This window comes from Mytilus trossulus, chromosome 11 (genome assembly GCF_036588685.1).
Source record: "Mytilus trossulus isolate FHL-02 chromosome 11, PNRI_Mtr1.1.1.hap1, whole genome shotgun sequence".
NCBI classification, from domain to species: Eukaryota; Metazoa; Mollusca; class Bivalvia; order Mytilida; family Mytilidae; genus Mytilus; species Mytilus trossulus.
Window position 1 is genome coordinate 5,810,395 of NC_086383.1, and position 19,641 is coordinate 5,830,035.

General features: G+C 34.4%; 1 protein-coding gene across 1 annotated transcript in view; it reads left to right on the top strand.

Moving 5' to 3' along the window:
• Positions 1-17,955, top strand: part of LOC134691607 (carbohydrate sulfotransferase 15-like) — a gene marked incomplete at its 5' end in the record, with an annotated part of 28,273 nt that extends 10,318 nt beyond the window's left edge. Inside the window, 5 exons of the mRNA XM_063552174.1 lie at positions 3,191-3,304; positions 9,352-9,511; positions 10,731-10,896; positions 11,587-11,734; positions 17,627-17,955. Coding sequence (XP_063408244.1) covers positions 3,191-3,304; positions 9,352-9,511; positions 10,731-10,896; positions 11,587-11,734; positions 17,627-17,955 — 917 coding nt within the window. The remainder of the gene's footprint in view (positions 1-3,190; positions 3,305-9,351; positions 9,512-10,730; positions 10,897-11,586; positions 11,735-17,626) is intronic.
• Between the last annotated feature and the right edge of the window lie 1,686 nt (positions 17,956-19,641).

Consider the following 19,641-nt stretch of genomic DNA (forward strand, 5'->3'; position numbering starts at 1 on the left):
AACAGTTATTCCCATAACGCCCAATTTTCTGTGTTGTTTTTACGGGTCTCTAAAGTCATATGGGCCCCTTTTGCTCTAATACGTGTTTGCACTTTGTCCCTTTTTCTAATTGTGAATGCGTTATGAGAAAACAAGAATCTTTCCTCCTTCATGGAAACTGGCAGATCATCTAGTAGGCGAATCTTTGTTCCCTTCAAATTATAGGCTTTGGACATTACAAGTTGTTTATCCCCAAAATGTACAAAACGAGCAAGAATAGGCTTTGGGCCCTTCCCATGTGTTGGAACTCTATGGGCGTTAGCAAGCGGCATGGAATTGGCTTTTGGAGCATCTCTAAGCAACTTTTCAGAGAATAGCTTTCGTGTTGTTGCATGGACATTTTCCTCTAGATTGCTGTCATACAATCTCCGGCGCAGAGCTCACATATCCGTTCCATTCAATACTTTGTAACACTACACTCAATATGACCTCTGCCATACCTTTTTTGCGTACTTTTTGTTCCCAATCTCTAATCAAAATCTACATTACTGTTCATTTAATTAAGATACTTTTATGGAAAAAAACATAAAAATTCTCATTTTTGCGAAGATAAGTATATCAAACGGAAAATTTTGCTATGTTTATTAACGTAATACTAAAAGTTGCATTTTCGTTAGAGATTGAATTTCTTTCGTAAACACAGCCGGTTGTGAAGGGACTATTTTGTCACCGTAATTACCATTTTTACTATTTTACATTAATTTTATATTAATTTCTACCTATAATTGCAATTACTATTATGTTCTGTAATGCCTGTAATAGTACAGATTCCCGGAGACATCATTTTAAATATTTACCCTGCCACGTTGTTTTTTTGTCGGCGAAAAACAACATGGTGCTTGTTTTGTTTTGTCATAGTGAAGTTTGATGTAACCTCATGCTTTCTGACATGAGCCCACCCTGAAGAAGATGGAGCAAAGACAAAAATGTATTATGCAGAAAAATGTAAATCAGTATCAGCCATTTGATAAGCAGAATAATTATTGGCAGGGCTTATTTTACCAACTTATCATCTGAGTTATCAAAGGGTCATTAAATAATGTGGGGGGTTGGGGTATTGTATACAAAACCACAATACTTATAACAACAACAATTGTTCACCTGTAAAAACCAACCTGCTAGCCATTTATATTTTAATAGGTCTTAAACAAAAATACCCCACATCCATAAGTGGACTTCATCAGCTGGCCTCTACATAGTCCAAATAATTATGAGGTCTACAAAGGCTATTATATTTTTTTCTTTGACGCCTTACTTCGACATAAGGCGTCAAAGAAAAAAAATATAATAGCCTTTCAAGACGTCATAATTATTTGAACTAGCCTCTACATTGCTATTGATACATTTGTAAATCAAGATATATGTCACATGTACAAAAAAAATGTATGTAGGTTGTAACTTACTTTAAAAGTTTAGAATTTTATTCTTTGATATAACTTCTCCACATTCCCACCTTCACAATTAAGTCCTTATAACTATGATGTCATGCAAGTATATTTTTATTTTTTTTCTGTCAGGATGAAGATGTTTTTTTATAATTATTGTACATTCAATACCCATAGATTTGTTTTAACATCAGCTAGTGGGCCCTCACTTATAAAAATTTCTGAATCTGCCACTGATTATCAAATTTTCAAAACTTTAGGTAACTGTTCCGAAAAAACTGTGACCTTCTTATCCACACCCAAAATGAGGGATTTTAATTCCTCAAATTGTTCTAGTGATGCCATATTCGGTTAGAAGCACCTTTTATGTAAATATGTTTATAAAATTTATAGATGAAATGTCAACGAATATATATATAGCGTCCAATCCAGATCACACTATATTGAAACGATAGTTTTGTATATATATACATATAGTTTACAGTTTGTTTTGATATTGGACCATTATCAACGTTATTGTTCGTTACACTGATAAAATACTGTGTTTAATACAACACAAACTATGACTCTTATAGTGTTAAAGACACAAGAAATGTTAATTCATCATTCAAGATATACACATGATATATGATATATTGACTCTGTAAGTAGCGTTCACCTTATCATCATAATCATTTAGCCGTGTAGTATCGAGACCTTATATTTGTGTGGTTATTATATATAGCCGTTGAAAATAATCATCTCTACATCTTTTGACGACTCTACATTCCCTTAAACTATCAAATATCTCAGTTTATGTTGCTACAAATTTCCATTCATGGGCGAAGCCATTACAGGGGAGATAACCTAGTATATACTAAATTTAGTCCTGGTATCTATCATGTCTATGATGAGTTTATTTGAACTTTGATTGATTGTTGTCTCATTGTGAATCATATACCAGACATCCTTTTATTTGGTTACTTTTTATACGTCTAGATGTGAATATTCCATGCATATCAACAAAGAGGAAACGCGGTTATTGATGAGATCTATCTACTAATATTACAGCACTATTGACTACGTAGAACATTTAAGTTGCTAATTTAATTTTTGTTTGGGCTTTAGTTTCTGAATATCCAGAAATAATTGCATTTCAGAAAGGTTAGTATTCGTAAGAGATGTTACCGCAAAATAAACAAACACTTAATTTATGTGTAAATATATCATACACAAGTATGTCAATACTTAATGCGTGTCTTTACTTTCTTCAGGTCTTGAAATGAAGATGGTTTCCAAATCTTCCCCGTCATCAAATTCGGACTTTATATTATTGTTTCTTATATAAGCCACATGTATCACACGATGATGATCAAGAAAGCAACTCTATTTAGATGAAATAAGATTGGTCCAAAGATATAAAAACAGTTCAAACGACAACGAACCACAATGTTATTAAAACGAAAACAAAAAAGGGTAGGAAACTTAACAGGACAAACGAAAATGGAAAAGAATATCTTGACGACACCAGTTTACTTACACATTACCGTTCAACATTAGCATTGATTTCATTGTTTTCAGTTTGCCGTGTACATTTGGAAAATAAACACAAAACTTCGACTTTAATTTCCGCGATTTCGCAGGTGTCTTATTGATATGTATGAAATATAAAGTGGGTTCTTTGTATAAAAAATATTACGTATAATTACAAGTATAATATTACTAAAACGAATTTTCAAGAGTGAACAAATTGGATAACAAGTAAGTTTTACTTCGCTTTTTTTCAGGTTCAGATGGTCAAATTTCAACACTGAAGAATTTTACCGACCTATTTGATGTATTACCACAACGACTTACATATAGTTATGACATAGATATGTACTATTCACACTTTGTGACAGGTAAAATAATAATTATAACACTACTTCAAGCATTCATTTGAATGTTAAAAACAAAACAAGGAGTAGGTTTAGTAAGACCCTTTTTGGCCCCAATTTTTTTTTCTCAAAATTGTAAAAATGTAATCTTTTAGCTATTTATTTAAAAGTAGTATGCTTCTGCTACATAAATATGGGCTGTTTTTGACAATACAATGGACATATATTGGGTACTAGCATTTTAAAGTCATGCTAAATTACTGAAATCTTCAAACTTTTAGCATTTTAGTTAAATTTGAGACGGTTTTCGTCTTAAATAAAAGTGGCCGCATTTGTGTTCATTCATAATATTGAAATGTAAATTATGCCCCCGTCACACTAGACCAAGTTCCTATCACGTTCCCAGTGCGTTCTGAAAAAGTAGGCGAACGTAGTGGGAACTTCTAAGTCGTGGTACGAACGCAGTGCAAACTTATATGGTCGTACTGCGAACTTGCATGGACGTGGTAAGGTCTTCATGGACGTGAAGGACGTGAAATAATTTTGAACATGTTCAAAACAAACGTAGTGAGAACTTCCTGAGGATAAAACGCAGTAAAGACCTAATAAGAACGTACTGAGAACGGCTTGGTCGTAGTAAGGACGTAGAGGACACTAGTTATGAACCGTATGGACGTAGTACGGACGTGATAAATTTGAAAGCCGTCTTCACTGCGTTTTTACTACGTTCTTGGAGATTGCACCAGGACCTTACTACGACTGCTCTACGTCTTTACTACGATCTTTTAGAACTTGGTGATTTAGGGAAGTTTTCAACACGACCTCGCGAAGACTATTCTACGTTCTTATTACGTTCCTAAAGACCTAAGTACGTTCTTTGTACGACCTATCGGTATGCAGTACGTCTTTACCACGTCTGCGGTGCGTTTGCAGCAGGTTTGCATCGGATCTCTGTTACCCGTGTTGAATATGGTATATATAGGTGTTTTTTTTTAAGACGGAATCATTTGTAATTGTACTGTTGAACGATGGAACAAGATTTACTTCTACTTCATACATCATTACAAGGACAACAAGCTCTTCTTGGTGCTCAAGTTGCGCTTTTCTGCTTCAGGATAAAAAGAAAACAAAGGAGACCCAGAACATGGTGGGTGCGTCCCTGGCTTACTCAGGAAAGAAGGCTTATGTTTGGCCACTATGATAGACTGATGCAGGAGTTGAGAATGGAGGATCAACAGTCGTTTTTCAACTTTCTGAGAATGCCGCCCGAGATGTTCGACGAAATATTGAATAGAGTAGGTCCCAGAATTCAAAGGAGAGATACCCGGCTTAGAAAAGCATTGGAACCAGGCCTGAAGCTCGCTGTCACTATACGACACTTGTCTTCTGGGGATAAATATCCAACTCTACAATACGACTTTAGAGTTGCCCGAAATACAATTTCTATGTTTGTTCCCGAAGTCTGCCAAGCCATTGTAGACGAACATAAAGTCGAAGCAATTTCTTGTCCCACCACACAGCGCGAATGGCGTGATATTGCTGAAGAGTTCCAGCGAAAATGGAATGTTCCACATGCCTGTGGTGCTCTCGATGGCAAACATATAGCCATTAGATGTCCTTCAAATACAGGATCACTCTTTCATAATTACAAGGGATTTTTCTCAGTGGTTCTCCTTGAATTAGTTGACGCGGATTACAAGTTTTTGTGGATTGACATTGGTGGTTGTGGATCAATGTCTGATGCTCAGATCTACAACAATTCTGAACTTAAAGAGTGCTTGGAAGAAGAAACGATTGGCTTTCCAGACCCGGATCCAATGCCGAACGATGACAAAAATGTGCCATATTTCATTCTTGGAGATGACGCTTTTGGTTTGGGAACATATCTGATGAAGCCTTATTCTCAACGAGGCTTAACAGATGAACAATTGATAACTAATTACAGAATATCGAGAGGAAGACGTGAGGTTGAAAACGCATTGGGTATACCGGCCCAACGATGGCAATTATTACTTACCACCATGATGCAGCAGCCAAATGTAGTACGAAACATTGTCCAGTGTTGCGTTTGTCTGCACAATGTGATGAGACTACGATATCCAACACAACAGAACGCGCAACTTGACATGGAAAATGACCAGCATGACTTGATTCCGGGCTTATGGCGAGCGACCGCAAATATGTATGAAGTAAACATGGTAATTGGACCAAACAGAGACACCGTAGCTGCAAAGAAGCAAAGGGAATACTTTCGACTAAATTTCAATAGTCAAGCTGGCTCAGTTCCTTGGCAAAACCGCATGATAAGTGCATAGTTGGTAACTGATGGAACAGTTTTGATTTATAAAGAATGTACACATGTATTACAAGGATATTTGAATTTTTGAATATATTATTATATTTATTTATTTGGCTTTGTGTTACTTGTCCTACGGGAAACCTTGTCTAAAACTAAACTCGTATTCCAGAATTACAACTTGGCTTATCCTACCTTAAACGATCATTTTTAACTCTTCTGTTTTTTTCTTGTGAATAGAGTGTGGTCTCTCTGACACTTACCCCATATCTGTTCTTTTTCATATTTGGTAGATTTTCTGTCAACTGACGCTTCGTCTTAATTTCTGTCAAGGATACATTTAAATCTTTGAAACTTATACATGTATCGGTACAGGTAAAAAGTTTACGAGATCGAAAAACTGAATTTTAGATGAAAAAGAAAACTAATACATAGGATTGTTATCATAGGAAGTGAATCAGCACTTTCCGTAATATTGTAGTTTAAGAATCAAATTTATTAGCCTGCTAACAGTTAACAGCAGGATGGATTTGCATGATTGTTTATTGTGCGAGAATCTCATAAAACTTTCAAGGTGTACTCCTACAAACTCCCGTTTTACTCTTTCTTCCGCGACCTCTAGCTGGCATTTTGCTGAATGAAATAAAAAATGCCCGTGAATTTTTCTGTTTTGTATGGAGTAGTTAAGACGTAACTAGAACCTACAGAGGTCGTTCTGCAAACTTTATGGACATTGTAAGGACGTGGTAGGAACGTAGTGAAAACCTTATGGTCGTAGTAAGAACGTAGTGAACACCTGATGGTCGTAGTAAGAACGTAGTGAACACCTGATGGAAGTTATATAGACTTGACACGAACCTAATAAACACTTGTTGAACGTGGTGCGGTCTTTGTAAGGACGTAGAAGGGTCATGTTAGAGACCGAATAACGGTATTATCAATCGAATTTGAGCAAGTTTCTACTACATTTAAAAAAAAAATTAAGACGTAGTGGAAACTTCATGGACTTTGTCTCAGTGTGACGGGGGTTTAAGATGTATTTGATGATTATACATCTATAATACTAAAATTACGAGGTCCAATTTGTCAGCCTTCATCACGTAAAAACGACGAATCACAGAATTCAACTTTATATATAAGTAATATAGTACAAAGGTGTAGATTAAAAATTACACCACTCCAGGCCCTTTTGTTTTCCACGTAATTAATATTGCCAATAATTAAGAAGTTCCGGGTCGAGTCCGATACCGATACCAATAGTATATTCACCTGTTACCTATTACCTTATCTGTACGTTCCGCATTTAACAGGCGCACCACCAAACGGTGTATTCAGGATTAATATGCTATATACACGGGTCATAATCACAGGGTTGACACTACTAAATTGTCAAATTGTTACCTATTGTAGTATTTTAATCAGTAAGACTTTCTAAGATAACCATACGAATACTAAAAATATGGACTAAAAATAAGGCGTATAGGTACAGTTTTCAATTTGTTAGTGGACATGACGTAAAACAGCGAAACAAAGAATTCAACTTTATTTATAACCAATATAGGACAATGCTGTTGAATCCATTCCAGGACCTATTGTTTTCCAAATAATAAATATTACCAATAATTGATAAGTTCCATTTCGACGGGTTCAAACAGAAAGATTTGAAAGCAGAGAAAACTGTGTATCTTATAATCGGCATGACTTTATCAGATGACAATACTAATACTTAAATAAGGCTTGCGCATAGTTATATACTTTAATTCAGTCACGGACCCGTGAGATTACGGGTGTGTTCTAGTAATATATATAAAGATTGAGGATAAACACGGATGCGGCCACTTTAATTTTTGACAAACCATCTGAAAAGTGACGTTTTTTTGACATATTTAATAGACATTTCATATTTAACATGAATCGAAGCGTTTGTAATGACTAAATCAGTAAATATCTTTCACACAGACTAATCGAATCAATTGAAATAGACGCTTAAATGTTTAAAAAGTGTCTTAAATCTTTCGTTAGATGAACTTGAAATTTGAGGCCAAAATCGGCCATTACCGGACCTACTCCGTTAAGAAAATATATCATGTGAAATGGGAAAAAAATCTTATCACCTAGCAATAGTTACATGTATCAAGGTAGCAAGCATATAATTTGATACACAAAACGCTCGTTTCGTCTACATAAGACACATCAGTGACGCTTATATCAAAATAGTTATAAAGTTATAAGTATAAAGTTGAAGAGCAATTACATCTAGAATAGTTTTCTCGTTTGAATTGTTTCACATTGTCTTATCGGGGCCTTTTATAGCTGACTATGCGGTATGGGCTTTGCTCATTGTTGAAGGTTACCTATAGTTGTTAATGTTTGTGTCATTTTGGTCTTTTGTGGATATTTGTCTCATTGGCAATTAACCACATCTTCTTTTTTATGTAACTTACCAAAAGGGCCATATGTGATCTTAAGCCATCACTTGGCGTTCTTCGTTGTCTGCCGTCGTAAACTATTTCAAAAATCTTTTCCTCTAAAACTACTGGGCCAACTACCTAAATAACTCCTTAGGGTATCTTGTTTATATTAAAATTGTATCCGAAGATTTGATTCATTGAAAATCATAGCCGTCATGGTTAAAAAAAGGACATAGGGGTCAAATGCAGTGTTTTGCTTATACATTATTTAAAAAAAAAACTTTAAGAAAATTTTGACATGGGGTAAACTATTCAGATGGTCACAATCAATCTTTCATGAAATTTTAAGACAAACACTTTGTTGACCTGCTGTCACTAAATTAATTGTATCCAAATGTTTTATTCATCAACAAACATGGCAGCCTTGGCTCAACATAGAACATAGGGGTCAAATGCAGTTTTTGGCTTATATCTCAGAAACTAACCGTTTACAGCAAATCTGACATGGGGTTAACATGTTTAAAAGATTTATCAGTGTCAAATTTCAGACAAAACAAAGCAACCAATAAGTGGGTTGCTGCACTTAATTGTTATTTTAAGGACATTTTGCAGCGTTTAGCTATTATCTTAAATATTATTGACGATAAAGATAAACTGTAAACAGAAAATGTTCAGCAAAGTAAGAACTACCAAACAAATTGGCCAAAATTGTCAATTGACCCCTTTAAGAGTTATTACCCAATAAGGACAATTTACACAAGTTGTTTATGTTTTTTAACTTTACAAATATTTTCAAATGAATATTGTATAAACTTTTTGATTTATTTCCTTATGCGTCAATAAACATTGACACAATAGGTTAACTGTATCATAGGGATAACATGCATTGATTTGCTTTTGAAGAAAATATGACACATTTAAATGGCATTTTTAAGCCAGTCATTAATATATATTAAAAGGCAAAACTAATCACTGATGAAAGATTTAAGCAAACAAATAAGCGATGCAGGCTCTTGAGAGCCTCTTGTTTTAAAAAAAAAAAAAAAAGTCAAACCAAAAAAGTTTCCATATCTTAAACTATCAACAAAACAATAGTGAAAACTAGTATGTTATGTGTTGCCACGAATGAGAGAAGTTTCAATGTTAAGTATTCATAAAATAGAGGAGGAATAAACCGAAGGTATACTTAAACTTATCACGCAAGAGAATGCCTTGGAAAAAAACAACAAATTGACATAAAACAGCATACAAAAACACAAGAAAGAAAAGTAAGGACAGAGTAGTATAAACCACACAAATAAAAAAGAAAATGAAGAAAAAAAGAAAGCTTATTCAGTTTATTCATTTTCCCTGTTTTTATTAAGGTCATGGCGATCCAATGGACATCTGGTATCCTTTTGATTGGACATCGATACCGCAAAATAATCCTACATCAGAAGAACCAGTTTATATAACACCGAATCTTATCTACCATTTAAATCCAAATATCAGACTAATTCTTCTTATACGAGACCCCGCTGAAAGGTAATTCTATGAGAGAGAATGTATTGTAATATTTCATGTCGATCAATTTTTATGCTTCACGTGTGGAATTCTGATATTTTTTTCACTCATGAATCTGTATTTGTTTAAATCATTTTACGAATATTGTTTACAGACTGAACTACAGCGATCCGAAAATATTAATACACTGGCGAATATACATTTTGTTCGTGACCGATAGAAATCCATTTGAGTTTGAATATAATGCAGCTTTCGCAAACATGGAAATGTCTACTTTGATACCAATTTGAAAGTAAACAATAATCAATTGATCTGATATAAAAAATTCAATGCATTACGTATCACATATAAGAACCAACGATTTGTTTATATAGATTAGACCGTTGGTTTTCCCGTTTGAATTGTTTTATACAAGTTATTTTTACGGACCCGTCATAGCTTGCTGTTCGAGATGACTCTAGACTACGTGTTAAAGACCGTACCTTGACATATAATGGTTTACTTTTATAAATTGTGACTCGAATGGAGAGTTATCTCTTTGGCACTCATACCACATATTTATATATCCAATAATTTAATTTATTTCTGGACATAACACTTCAACCATTTAATCTTACCATTTGCGTTATTAAAACGTAGATTTTAGGATGCAAAAATCATTTATTATTTAGTAACAATATGATTGTGTACTTGTCCATGTCAGGATTTCAGTGGTTATTGTTGGTTCCGTCTGGCATATTTATATTTTGTATAAATAAGACAGTTCGTTTTTGCAATTGAATTGTTTCATGTCGTTTATAGCAAGCTATACAGTATGTGTCATCTAGTTGTTGAAGGCCGTACGGTTGCGGTTTACTGCTTACATTCACTTCATTTAAACTTTTGCTTGACAGTTAGTTACGTATCATTATATTAATACGTAATAAAAGATACATATAATTAAGGAATGACTGTTATTTTTTTTCTATGAAAAACTAAGTTACACATACAAATTTTAGTGCACACTGAATAACCTGCATAGCGTGGTATTTTGAAGTGTGCACCACATTTAGTATGTTCTTTCGAATAGACAGACAAAAATTTAGTCATTACCTTTCCTTTTTTTTACCAGAGTAAATCGTGAAAAAGCGTTGATAACGTCATGGTCACATTACAAAATTATGTCTATCAGCTGATAGACAAAACACTGTCAGCCAATCAGAAGACGCGTTTCATCCAAAATTGAATTATTTCATTTTAGACTCTACAGTCATTACCTTCATAAGAATTTGGGGATCAATTTATATCCAAGTGCCAAGGAATTCCATGAAGATGTTCAACATGCTGTTTCTACTTTTGCTAATTGTACCATTAGAAAAAGTCTTCGGGCATGTTTATATGATACAGTTCTATATAAAAGATTACGGGTACGTTTGATAATGATGAAAGATGATAGCAAAAGACATTGTATTCTTGCCATTAAAAAACAACTACATGGTGTTAACTTCAATTAATTTTTTTATTTTTATTTATCCCAAATAATCCGGTCGTTATATTCCTATCACTACGATTACTTTGGAGGAGGAGAGAATCGGAGACGGAAAGGGCTTGAATAATTCGAGTTCGTATTCATTAGTAATACATTTTGATTGGCAGATAACAGTCACATGGTGTTTTTAAGAACAAAATATTGCTCCACTTAAAATCAAATGCCATGCATACACATTACTCTTCATGACAGGTTACGACAATATTATACGTACGAACAGCAAAACAAAAAACTTACTATATAATTTTGATTTGATTTTGATTTTTTGTATTTGGCATTATAATCGACTAAAATTCAATTAACAAAAAACAAACGGAATCATAGTGTATAACAAAACAATTTTAGAAAAAACAAATGTAAGGTTAGTGTATTTCCTTATTCATATATCTCTTACAGTAATTCTCGAGGTGAAAATGTCGCATTTTTTTGTCTGTACGCACTATATATGTGTTTATTAGAATTAAAATTATTAATCCCACAACTAAGATAGATAAAACATAGTAAAACTTGAAAACGTTATATATTTTTTATTTTCCATTTGGATCTCAATACCGTTTTTACGTTTCAGGCACCAATATCCTCAGGGTTTTACAGTACTTTTCTGCGTGATTGGTTAAAGGTCTTTGACAAAGATCAGATTATGGTTATACGCAACGAAGACTACCGCCGTAATATAGCCGGAACTCTAATGAAGGTGTTCAAGTTCTTAAATCTAGGTATGTACAATAATCTCTTCCTTAAAAAAATGTTATACACTCCATGGTTTTTGTGTTACCTTTGGCAGAAAATTAAGCAATTCGAATGTTCTGATTGTATATAATGGTGATTTCACTATAACAAATGAAGGGTCATTATATGTACAATAAAATAATCCTTAAAATGAATAGTTAAATTCAATATTTCCACTAACCTGCCTCCTAAACTAATCGCACGTTCTCTCTACTTCCCCGTATGTTTGTCGAGTTTTTCTATTATACATACGGTAATACCTCTAGTTATTTCCCTGACGTACATGTAACTTTTCTGTTTCTCCCGGCGACCACAATAGTCTCTGCTGGTGGACATTTTGTCCCCGAGGACATCATCCGCCCAGTAGCAAAACTACCATTGCATGAATTTACGAAGATCAAACAGGAAATTGGCTCGGACGTCGCCCAGTATAAAAAGGTCCGAAACAGACGTCACCATGGACACGGTGTCGTCTGATACGGCAGGTGTCTCCTCAGCACCAGACATGACAAATATCTCAAACATGACTCATTCAGATCATCGTCCTAGTGACAATAGCAATATAACACATATACAGCCTTGTTCAGTTCTCTTTAAAGTCATTTTGGCTTTTGATGACACAGTACAACACTGTCGCATTTCGAAATGTGAGACCAAAGGCTGCAAAACTTGTGCAATTTTAATTACAGATGCTGAATTCACTAGCAAATTGACCAAGAATTCATATTTTACCAGAAGTAACGATGATCGGAATTGTAAATCGATAAATGTCGTCTACGGGTTAGAGTGCAACCTTTGCGGATTGGTATGCGTCGGTGAACGAAAGTAAGTCTAATCAAACGTATGCGCGACCATAGATCAGACATTAACCTCAATGGTAACGACATTCTATACCAGCATTTCAATCAGCCCGATCATTCCATCGTTTCTATGACAGTTTGCATTATCGAAAAGATATACCATAGCTCCAACAATATTAATCTTTCAACGACTATCCGTAGACAAAAAGAAGACTACTGGATTAGACAATTGGGAACTGCGACACTTTATTGTTGCAATGACAAAATTGATGGTATGGGTATTCTATCTAGTCCTTCGTGTAACTCGGTGAATGTGATGAATATTTTCAACTCGACTCCTCGACGTTGACGCAGTCATGGTCATCGTCATTATACATCATCTTCTCTGCATGATGTCTCTAATAATGACTTGCTGCCATTTATACAAAAGCCGTAAGATATTCATCACATTCGCACGAAACTTTATTCATTACTCCTTTCAAAACTTCATTCTCTGTTCAATTTATGTTTGGAATCCATTGTTACAAACCCTCATTCAAACCAATACAAACTTGAAGCTATAATTTCGTATATTGCAAGTCACAGATTTTTCCAGCCAGTCCGCATTGAAAGAGATGAAAAAGAGAAAATATCTTTCCTTAATATTTCCTTTGCCAACAAAGTCTCGATGGCGTCAACTTAGGCAATATCCTTCATCATGAATTAGTTCAATCGAAAATACCTCCTTATTTCAAAGACTAGTCTTTACCAGTCATTTCTTATACCTATACCAAACCTATTGCAACTAAAATTTTGCAATTACAAACACGTTTTGCAGCATCTCGATATTGACGACTTCAAGTCTAAAGCTCCTGATTGCACTTGTGCTAATTCCCAATTCACATATAATCCTGCTGACCACGTTAATACCGGTGACCTCAACATTGTTAATTACACTTCTCTACGAAATGTGTTATCAAAAGGTCCGAAATATCGTGAACCTTAATCCATCAATTGGAAATACAACTTTAAAATTTTGATGGATTCAGTCGAGGATTATGCCAGGCAATGGGCTACGCGAGAGAAGGAAGACGTAGACACTGTTTCCGAATGAATTAAGGCAGTGAGGTCGTTGATACAAATCAGAGTTAAGAAACTGAATGAGTCCATCAACGCCCATGCTACGTCAATCTTTAAAGACCCAAATGTTGCAAAACACCTATCCGACCTCTATGACAAATAAGGTGTTGTCCCCGCAGACAAAGCCGCAAATAACATTGTTTTTGTGTGTAAAAGTCATTACATAAATTGCTTGATAATCGAATCAGGTATTGACAATTCACTTGGAAACTCAACATATACCCTCACGACACTTACCATAGAGGAAATCCTGGATAATCATAGGTCTGTTTTTTGTTTCTTTGGAATTTCAACCAAAGATGAAGAACTGGATCTTCCATCACTTGTGTTGAATACCTAAACTACATAAGTGGCCTTACAACCAAAGGTATATTGCTGGGTATTCCAAGTGCTCCACGAACCTCTTTCTAAAGAATTAACATCTATTTTATCAGCAATCAAAGACGGGCTTCAAAGTTATTTTGAAACTGCATATTCTAGAGGTGGCGTGAATCAGATGTGGATACTTAAACATTCCAAAAATCTTTTAGAGTACATACAATCTAACTCTCTTTCTTCATGTAACAGTATTAAAACATTTGAGTACACAAGTATTCCACATTCCAAACTAAAAGACAAATTGAAAGAGTTGGTATTTCTTTGCTTCATAAAATTAAATGGCCAACGTAGATACAAATATCTTGTCTTATGGAGGAATAAATCCTACTTTGTAAAGGACCACTCTGGTACGAACAAAAAAATCTCTCAAACTGATATTATCAAGATGCTTGATTTCTTGATTGACAACATATTTGTTACGTAAGGAGGACGTGTTTTTCAACAGACTGTCAGCATTCCAATAGAAACAAACTGTGCCCCTCTACTAGCCGACTTATTTCTTTATAACTATGAGGCTGACTTCATGCAGGAACTTCTTAGGAAAAAGATAAGAAGTTAGCAATACCCTTTAACTCTACTTTCCGCTATATAGATGATGTTCTTTCACTAAATAATTGAAAATTTGGTTACTATGTGGAACGCATCTATCCCATCGAACTAGAGATAAGGGATACTACAAATACAGTTACGGCTTCATATCTTGACTTACATCTAGAAATTGAGGGTCGGTTAAAAACAAAACTCTACAACAAGAGGTGATTTCAGCTTTCCAATTTTGAACTTTCCATTTCTAAGTAGCAACATTCCAGCATCACCTGCATATGGGGTATATATCTCCCAATTGATACGATATTCCCGTGCTTGCATTTCCTATCATGATTTTCTTAATAGAGAGTTGCTGCTCACAATGAAGCTATTAAACCAAGAGTTCCAAATGGTGAAATTGAAATCATCCCTTCGTAAATTTAATGGACGCGATAACGAGTTGATTGATCGGTATGGAATAACCGTTTCAAAAATGATATTGGATATGTTCCTTACGTCGTAACTACAATCCCCTTCCCTTTCATGAATGTGACCTACCGAATAAGACTATTTACCGGATTAGTTATCACATAAGCAACACGAATGGTGCCACTTGTGGAGCAGGATCTGCTTACCCTACCGGAGCACCTGAGATCACACCTAGTTTTTGGTGGGGTTCGTGTTGTTTATTCTTTAGTTTTCTATGTTGTGTCATGTGTACTATTGTTTTTCTTTTTGTCTTTACCGTTTTTAGCCATGGCGTTGCTAGTTTGTTTTAGATTTATGAGTTTGACTGTCCCTTTGGTATCTTTCGTCCCTCTCTTTAAAGCACATTGGTTTCTTTCTTCGTACATTTGAATAATAAGAATTTGAATCGTAAAACGAGGAAACTTGAAGATAATTTGAGAAGTGTGTAAGGTGTCCGGACAAGATGAATACTCAAAAGTCAAAGGAGCATCGTTGTTCATTTAAAAAATGGAGGATAAATATATCTAATGGATTCAAAATAATTTACTAATTAAATTTTGAGATCAGATTATGTAATCCACGCCACGATAATAATATTTTCTTTATTGATAAATATGCTTTAGTTTATCATAAAAATTCTGCACTTTTTTTAAAAACTTTTTTTAACTATTGGTCCTCGGTCCTCTTCAACTTTGTACTTGTTTTGGCTTTAGAACTGTTTCCATCTGTGCGTCACTGATTAGTCTTGTGTTGACCAAACATGCCTCTGGCGTATTTAACTTTAAACCTGGTACCTTTTGTGAGCTATTATTCATGTGTTCCTCTGTCCTATATGTTCTCCCATTTATTTGTATTGTAGTCCTGTCGTGTAATGTTGTCATTTAACTGTTATATTTGATATTGCCATAAAAGCGGGAGGTTTGGCATGCCACACAACAAGGTTCAATCCACCATTTTATTTCTTAAAATATATTGTACCAAGTCAGGAAAATGTCCATTGTTGTATTATAGTTCGTTTATCATGTTTATGTGTGTGTTACATTTTAATGACTTGTTTCTGTTGTGTCGTAGTTCTCCTCATATATTTAATGCGTTTCCTTCAGTTTTAGTTTGTAACCCGTATTTGTTTTTTCTCAATCAATTTATGAATTGCGAGCAGTGGTTTACTACTGTTGCCTTTGTTTATTATAGTCAAATAATGGAAATTCCACAGGAACTAACCATGCACCCCTTATTGTGAGACGAAGTGTATGGAATATTTTACTGAAGCATATTTTCTGTATTAAAAAAAAACCAAATTGTTAAAAAAGTACACGAACTGTTAAACTACGTTTTTTAATGCTTTTCATAGTTTCATATCGTGAGACTTGAATATGTGTATATTTTCTAATAAACAGTAGACAAGTACATGGATATTGTCCTGCAAACATATTTTTTAATCGTTCCAGATTGCATGCGTGTTCGACATCTATTGTACGATACATAATTATACAACCAATAGTTATGTAATTAACTATTGTAAAGCAATGCTTGAAATTGTTTTTACATTTTTCTTTACCGATGTCACTAACTGGAATCTAAGTTTTCGTCAGAGGTACATATTTTACTGCAAAGTCTTTGTTACGTCATGTATGTACTATGTTGTTGTAATACACTGTTAAAAATACAGAATGGAAATGGGGTATGTGTAAAAGAGGCACGAAAGATACCAGAGAGACAGTCAAACTCATAAATCAAAAATAAACTGATAACTTCTGGCTGAAAAATGAAAAACAAACAGACAAACAATAGAACACATAACACAACATAGAAAACTAAAGATCGAATAAGCAATATGAACCCCACAAAAAACTAGGGGTGATCTCTGGTGCTCCGGAAGGGTAAGCAGAGACAATAACCCGACAAAAGGTTAAAAAAACATCCGACGGCACAATGGCACTTCGACACAACGAGAAAATACCAAAACTGGAGTCCGACGACAGCTGATAACTTAACAAAATAAATACTGTGGATTCATTTATTTTCGTGGGTACCAATTTTCGTGGATGAAGGAAAAATGACATGTTCGTGGGTATTTAATATCGTGGTTTTGCCAAAGTCTGCATACACTCCTATAGAAAATCTGTCATTCGTTGCACATTTAATTTCGTGGTTCACCCGTACCCACGAAATCCACAAAAATTGGTATCCAACGAATAATAATGAATCCACAGTATTAGTTCAAGAACAAATGACGTCATACTAAACTGCTAAAGATATAAAATAAAAAAAAACACAAACAAGATTAGCAAAGGCCAGGGTTCCTGACTTGTGACATGCGCAAAAGTGTATATTTTCCTGTTATAGAACATTAATTGAATATATAAAAAAGAAGATGTGGTATGATTGCCAATGAGACAACTATCCACAAAAGACCAAAATGACACAAACATTAACCATTATAGGTCACCGAACGGCCTTCAACAATGAACAAAGTCCATACCGCATATAGTCAGCTATAAAAGGTCCCAATAAGACAATGTAAAACAGTTCAAGCAAGAAAAACTCACGGCCTTATTTATGTAAAAAAATGAATGTATTTTTTTACAGACGAAGTAGGACCGTATATACTTGAGAAAATGGCATGTAGAGAGTTGGAGTATAAAACTTATAAAAGGTCGCCAATAATGAACGAAACGAGAAGCCTTTTAGAAACATTTTATTACGACAGCCAGCGCGACATGGACAGTCTTTTGGAAGAATATGGAATAGACCTTTCACATCAGCCACAAGATGAAATGGCCAGTAAACTAAACTGTTCAAGATTTATGGCCAGAAACCCTTTAGTTTCTAAACTTAAAAGAAATAAAGTGAAACGCTATTTTATTAGCAAGAAAAACGCTACGAAATATTTCAGGAATAAATATATACCTCGTTAATTTATATTCGATTATAAATTTCATTTTGAAACAACAGTCATATTTATTAATAGATCGAAATAATGAATTTAGTCAGGATGCACATTTATTATAGCTTGTACCTAACCCTCTCTAGAGACTCGTTTCTAGGTTGTAATCTAGAGTCTGGGATGTCAGAGGTTCGATCTGAAGGCGTGGTTTATTATATTGCTTCTCCGCTTAATTATACACTATATTAAGAGTAAGATGTAAAAATGGCCGGCTCAGTGTTATTCTTATTGTGGGATTCAATATTTAAAAAAATCAATTCAGCGTAACGGTTTAGTATTAGACTATTTACCGGATTTGTAATCACATAAGCCACACGACGGGTGCCGCATGTGGAGCAGGATCTGCTTACCCTTCCGGAGCACCTCAGATCACCTATAGGTTTTGGTGGGATTCGTGTTGTTTATTGTTTAGTTTTCTATGTTGTTTCATGTGTACTATTGTTTTTCTGTTTGTCATTTTCAATTTTAGCCATGGCGTTGTCAGTTTGTTTTAGATTTATGAGTTTGACTGTCCCTTTTGGTATCTTTTGTCCCTCTTTTATTACTAAACAGGATTTTGAATACTTACATCCAACATACTTTTGCAAGCAATATATTTTTACGACATCAGCGGATTTTATATATTTCGAAGACCAAAAAAATTGAATATAAAAAAGTTTAATAATTTCTTAATTAATAAGAATAATAGTTCTTGAACGTGAATCGTCGCGAATTCGACTCTCAAGTGCTCTACACCAAATAAAATATTTTCCAAAATTAACATCAATATATAATTCTATCAGCAATCAAATGCAGGCTTTACAGCTTTTGAGAAATTACCTGTTCTAGAGGCCGCGTGGATCAGATGTGAATATAAAAAAATAATCTTTTAGAGTACATCTAATCTAACACCCTTTCATCTTGTAATGATTTCAACAAGTTATCTTACACGAAAATATATATCACCCAATGTAAACCGAGGATACATTGATAGAGTTGGTTCTGCTTTGTTTCTTAGAAAAAATATGGCTAACATAGCTACAATTATCCTGACGTAGGAAAAATAAATCGTAGTTTATAAAAAAAAATCATTTTGTTTTGATGGAAAATCAAAAACTGACCTTTTCAAGATATTTGAATTCGTTAACTGTTAAAATATATTATACAGTTTATAAGACGAAAAAAAAACCGATTGTCATTTCCATGGGATCCAACGGTGCGCAGTCGTCGACTCGTTTTATTATTCATAAGAGGCTGAATTACAATGGTTTATTATATTGCTTCTCCTTTTAATCATACACGGTTATTGAGAGTAAGACGAAAAATGGTCGACTCAGTGTCATTCTCCTTGTGGACTGAAACATTGTTAATAAGTTAATTCAGCGTTACTGTCTTGAACCATACAGGGTTTTGAATGATTGCTACCAACATACCTGAGCAAGCAATTTTTTCACCGACATAAGCGGATTGAAAATCTTTCTGATAAATAAAACCATCACAAATATAGCAAACTAATGATTTCTAAATCAAATTCATTAATACAAATACAAGTCCTTGAAAATGAAGTGTCGCGAATTCAGCTCTCAAGTGCTCAACACAAAAAAAAACATTTTCCAAAATTAACCTCAATTTCATCAGCAACCAAATCAGGGTTTCAAAGCTTTTTTGAAACTACCCA